Genomic DNA, 6,001 nt, shown 5'->3' on the forward strand with positions numbered 1-6,001 from the left:
TACAAGAAAATCTCTAATCCATTTTGAAGTTCAAGTACTAAGGAACCTTTTATTCCTTCAATCAATTAAAGAATAATATTGATATGGATGATATAATAATTAGGCATAATAAATTATATATTTAATACATTCATCTTAAATAGATGAAGAATTTGGATCCTCTCCTGCAATATTCTCTCTCCAGCCTCTCTCCTGCAATATTAATAGTCATTAGATATATCTAATGGCTCAAATTTGATCATTTAAAAAGTTACATTAATTATAAGATTAAATTTGAGGCATTAGATATATCTAATGGCTATTAATATTGCAGGAGAGAGGCTGGAGAGAGAATATTGCAGGAGAGGATCCAAATTCATAGATGAAATATTTCATATGAGAGAGTACATGTCATTATAACCAATCATCTTATACTTTCATTTTTCTTATATGATATTAAGAAATATTTCTTTGTCAAAAACTTTCATGTTTATTAACATTAAAACATGTATTCTTGAGGAATCTAAGATCGTTCTTTGATCTTATATAGTGAATATTTTGAAAGTTTTTTTTTTTTTATAAGATTATTTTCTTTTATCACACCTATGTGTAAGTTAGTGTACATTGTGTGTATGAGTCATCCCTTTTACGTTAATTTTTTTATTTACTTTAAACTCTAAATTTTAATAATAATTGACCAAGAAAATTAAAAAAAAGATTGGCATGCATATTTAAAAATATATTTTGTAAGCTTATAAAAAAAATTAAGCTTATTGGTTTATTTAATGTTATTAATATAAAATTAACTTTTAAATAGATTAATAGATCAAATTAGACTTTTAAAAGGTTAGAAAAACCTATAAAAAAAACCTATCGTAAATAATAAATCAGGCTTATACTTTAATTTTATAGAACAAACTCATCTTATATTTTCAAAGTATGAGCTGTCCTATTCCCATGTGCTGGAAATATGCCTAAATATCTTTAGGAGAATAAATTAGTTTTTGATAAGAATATCTTATTTATATTTCAAATATTTAGATTTAATCTATTTTGATTATTTTAGGATTTGTTTCCTTGATTTTAGAATAAGATAATATCAATATTTGATTTTGTATAACAAATATTCTCTATAAATAGAGACCTCATGAATAAAATTAGATTATGGTCCTCTGATAAAAATAACTCTCATAAAATATCCCCTCAAATAAATACCTTGAAATAACTCCATCACCATATCTAGTTATTGCAAATCAATAATGATATTTTCACTCTATCTTCACCATATCGGTCATACACAACTTTTTTGTTTTATAAATAAAGCAAGAAAAGCACATGTTTCGAGATTCTCTCTTTATCTTTTTTTTTTTTTTTTTTTTTTTTTTTTTTTTTTTACTTTTTTAAAACAAAAAAAAATGTAGGCAATAGTGTTACCAAATGATTATCAAAAAACATAACCCATGATAATAGATATCGCTAAAGAACTCACATTGATAGGTGGTATGGCCAATATAGGGAACAAAGCTTATCTTATAAGTTAGACTCATAATTCACTTTCATTAGATAATATAAGAGTTTATCCTAGTAATAATTGATAGTTGTTGGCCTTATCGATTCATCACTATATCACTTACAATTGTCCAATTCTGTAAGCTTTGCACTTGAGCTATAGTCTTTGACACGAGGGGTGATGAAGATACTAGTAGTATAATCAATTACATACAAGAGAAAAACAATACTTGTCTTATAAACTAGTTTTATAAAATTAAATTACACTGATAATCCACTTTCTTAATAAATACAATTAAGACAAAATATACTTTCAGAAACTTAATCATTATATACACACAAAAAATATTGTGACCTTCCTAAAAACATATTACTTTTCTGTGTTTCGACTTTCGATAACTTGTACACAGATTTCCTGCATCCTACAAGAGATAACTAAGAAGAAAAGCATGTCCTGATCTATTTATCATCACCTTGGTATCACTTCAGAGAGTGTTGCTTCATTGACAGAGTAATGCATAGAAGTGTTTGATGAAGACTCTCGTTCAGTGGCGGCTCTTCCAACAGAAAATGCAGGCCGTGTGGGGACGGGAAGACTCACTGTGTCACTTGCAAGCATATGAACAACATTTGACATTGTTGGTCTATCTGCTGCATCTTCTTGTACACACAATAGACCAATGTGCATGCACTTTAGAACTTCACTACGTACACATGAATTTTCTATTATCGGATCCATCAATTCCAAACCTTTGCTTTCACACCAGAGCTTCCATGCCTAAAAAATAAACGTGTATGATTTAATTAAAAGCAATGGAAGAAAATAAATGTAATAAGGTTACATATGTTTTATATCTCTGCATATACAGCATCTTTCGTTTTTAGTCCCCTTAATTTATTTTTTTAATTTTTGCTATTGATCCTTGCAATATTTGCTGTCACTTGTTTTAGTCCTCACTATAAAGGTAACTGGTAAGAACTAAAAACAAAAGCTGCTATATTTTACAAGGACTTGAAAGCAAGTACTAGAAACAAAAATCTTTATATCCGGAGGGACTAAAAATAAAATCTGTAATATTTTGCAATATCATTACTAAAATTGCTATATTTGTAGGAACACAAAACATGTTAACGGTAAGTTTACCACATGCACCAAAATAAGTAATGATGAGCATTACAAAGATCAAAACAAAAAACAAAAATCCCACGGAGACTAAAGGCAAAATGTTTTGTACTTTTTGGGACTTTAAACATATTTAAGTCTAAACATGAATGAGGAAACATACATATATGAGAAGGCTTTGGCCTTGGTCTGACAAATAGAATTTACTGTTCTTTTTTCCACTGATGATCTCCAACAAAAGAACACCAAAGCTGAAAACATCTGACTTCACTGAAAACAAGCCTTCCATAGCATACTCTGGAGCCATGTATCCACTGCTCAAAATCAATGTAACAGTAAAATTTATCAATCTCATTTTGCATGTAAATTCATCAAATAAAGCATGTTAAAAAACAAAATGTTATGCAATGTGGCAATTCATAGTTGCATCATATTGTCCATGTGACGAATTTGGCTTGGTATGGAATAATTTTATACAAATGAAAGAAATAAAAATGGTTTATACTTACTAAGTTCCAACAACTCTAATAGTATTTGCCTGCTTTTGGTCTCGTCCAAATGTTCTAGCCAATCCAAAGTCTGAGATTTTTGGATTCATTTCATGGTCTAATAGAATGTTGCTAGCTTTCAAGTCTCTGTGAATAACCCTTAATCTAGAGTCCTCATGTAGATATAGAAGCCCTTTAGCAATGCCATTAATAATGTTTAATCGGTGCTTCCAGTCCAGATGTGTACCTTTCTCCATATCTGACAGCAAAATATATAGCAATGCAATTCTAAGATATGGCTATATAGGTTAGTATATGTACTAACTACTAATGTATATACTCAAACTCTATGAGAAGTTTTATATCTGAATGTATGTTTATAATGATATTGCATCAAGTGGTTGATTTTTTTGCAATGATGAGAAATGTAATAATAATAATGAACAGGTTCATCGTTTTGGACATACCAAATAGGTGGAAATCAAGGCTTGAATTAGGCATGTATTCATATATAAGCAGCTTTTCATTTTGCTCAATGCAGCAAGCCAACAGTCTCACAAGGTTGCGATGCTGCAATTTGGCAATCAATAATACTTCATTCTTGAATTCCACCACACCTTGAACAGAAGTTTTTGAAAGCCTTTTAACAGCAATTTGCCTTCCATCTGGTAAAACACCCTAGAAAATTTTTCAAATTTCTAAGTAAGAAAGTTGCTAGGGGAGAAATCAATCAAATAAATACCATGCAAGATATCCTAGTTTACTACCTTATAGACAGGGCCAAATCCTCCTTTTCCCAATTTATGTTTATCAGAAAATTTATCTGTACTTTTTAAAATAGTACTCAGAGGTATCATAGGAAGGTCACAGTTCATACTCTCTCCCTGGTCTGTTTGATCTTGAGAAAACATTGAATTTAGTCCATTCTCTTGAACAGCTAGTTTGTCTGCAAAGATGAAATTATCAAACATAAACAGGAACTGATAGATAGCATCTGCTTAAAGAGCTTTTGAGAGTTAATGTTTACCCTTTTTCCGTTTCAAGCACCAGAAGTAGTATGTGCTTATAGCCAATAGAGATACTACTACAATTCCAGCTACAACTATGACTACTGTAATCCACCACCTTGTGTTGTCCCCTTCTTTGGCTGCATTAACAAAAGAACATGTTCCATTTGAGAAAAATGGTGATAAAAGTGGAAATATTTGTTATTTTAGGCCTTGTAAGCACATTTTTTTAAGGAGTTTGCCTTTATTTTATATATTTTTTTTGTCTGTGGACATGATACATGCATTGTTCCAAAGCTGATAACGAGGAACTAATCTGCTACTTTATACATTGCTTTAAAGAGATTGTGAACTAATACATCAGTATAGCATGCTCGAGAAGAGTGTTAGCTCAAGTAGCACTACCTTAGACCACTTGATAACCAAAAATATAAAAAGAACCAACATAAATTTCAGTCCTTAAAAGTGGTAACTTGTGTTTCTATGGTTCCTAAAAGTGTACGCCTATAGAAACTTGTTCCTAGAAGTGTGAACTTGAAAACAAGTTTACCCTATCTAGTTGTCAAGATGTAAGCATTTTCATCCTTTAAAGTACTAATATGTGTAATGAAATCTTTTAGGATTAAACTACGACAAAATCAAATTTTAGGGGGATGAATTTCCACTCTTTGCATCATATAAATCCTAACAATTGGTACTAGATAAATGGTAGTACAAAAGTATTATAAAGAACTGTGAAAGTCATAGGTGAAAGAATGGAAAAGGAACCTTGCTGAGTCGCTGTATCATTCACAAAGAATGGTTGAGTTTCGTACATGAGAATACAGCTTGGCGAAAAGACACGCCACACCTTCTTCTCCTCACAACAATTTTCAACATCCTCAAGCATATTACTCAAACATGTTCTGCACTCCTCAGCAGTAATATCTCTGCTGCACTGCACCCAGCCATACCTTCTCTGAGTACCATTTATGTTGAACATATGTGTCCCAAACATCAAGGGTGTCTCTGACCCCATTTGTATCAAACCATTCATCAAGACCCTGGCATCACTGTCAAATTCTCCAGCACTTGTAAAATTCTGCGTGGCGTCGAACATCGGAATCCTCGGCCTTATGGTGAGGTTGCCAAAGAAATTCTGGTTTGAGTACCTCAGTAGGCAAAAGGGGTACCACAGAATTGCTGTGGCATTGTTGGGGCAGTGCTGCTTGAGCAATCTGCTAGAGTTTTGGACACATGAGTGGCAGAGGCTGGTGTTCACATCACCACGGCAAAGGTAGAGTCCATAAACCATGTTGCTTGGATCATCATCACCTGAAGTTCCGTTTCCAAAACCATTGCTGGTAGCAGAATCAGATGAGAGGGTTGAGATCAAATTGTTGAGGTTGGCTTGGTATGTGGCAGAGGGAGGATCAGAAGATTGGTCTAAACAAGCATATCTATAATCAAGTGGTTGTGTGTTGCTACTGTTCTGGCCAGCAACAAAGCAAAGAAGGGATACCAATTTGATTATGCTTAACCATTGATAGATCATTGTTCTTCTCTTGCTACAATCACCACAGTGTATCATCAACATAATTATTGTGAGGCTGAAACCTTAGAGGCCTGGATTTCATTGTAATATATGATGAATTTGTCAAATGTTTTGATATTTCTTTTAATAATCATGATATAGATGCAAAATATGTATCCTTAATAATTAATTTCTGTAGTTTTCACTCTCAATTAGATTTTTGTTATGAATATTTAACTGTTATTATTTATTATTACCGTTTATACCTGATTTTAATATTATTATTTTATTTGTAACTATTTATGTTTATAAATAGACTATTTTATTATTGAAAATAATATAAAAAAACTCTTTATTCTCTCCTTATGTTATTATCTCTATA

The 6,001-nt window shown here is 31.6% G+C and overlaps 1 protein-coding gene across 1 annotated transcript; it reads right to left on the reverse strand.

Annotated features, from left to right (window-relative positions):
• Positions 1-1,667: 1,667 nt before the first annotated feature.
• Positions 1,668-5,743, reverse strand: LOC109809848 (cysteine-rich receptor-like protein kinase 10). The gene is made up of 7 exons (XM_020373252.3): positions 4,875-5,743; positions 4,127-4,246; positions 3,867-4,045; positions 3,567-3,777; positions 3,121-3,358; positions 2,775-2,925; positions 1,668-2,266 (listed from the first exon to the last, which is right to left on the reverse strand). The coding sequence occupies exons 1-7, from the start codon at positions 5,680-5,682 to the stop codon at positions 1,958-1,960; spliced, it is 2,016 nt and encodes a 671-aa protein (XP_020228841.1). The 5' UTR covers positions 5,683-5,743; the 3' UTR covers positions 1,668-1,957.
• Between the last annotated feature and the right edge of the window lie 258 nt (positions 5,744-6,001).

Source organism: Cajanus cajan, chromosome 10 (assembly GCF_000230855.2).
Source record: "Cajanus cajan strain Asha chromosome 10, NIPB_CcT2T_4, whole genome shotgun sequence".
Lineage (NCBI taxonomy): Eukaryota > Viridiplantae > Streptophyta > Magnoliopsida > Fabales > Fabaceae > Cajanus > Cajanus cajan.

Excerpts from the sequence above, each read along its gene's own strand:
- LOC109809848 (XM_020373252.3), bottom strand. The coding sequence starts at position 5,682 with ATGTTGATGATACACTGTGGTGATTGTAGCAAGAGAAGAACAATGATC. Across the intron at positions 2,926-3,120 it reads ATTAGAGTTGTTGGAACTTA|TGGATACATGGCTCCAGAGT; the intron begins GTAAGTATAAAC and ends GATTTTGAGCAG. Across the intron at positions 2,267-2,774 it reads GCCAAAGCCTTCTCATATAT|GCATGGAAGCTCTGGTGTGA; the intron begins GTATGTTTCCTC and ends TTTATTTTTTAG.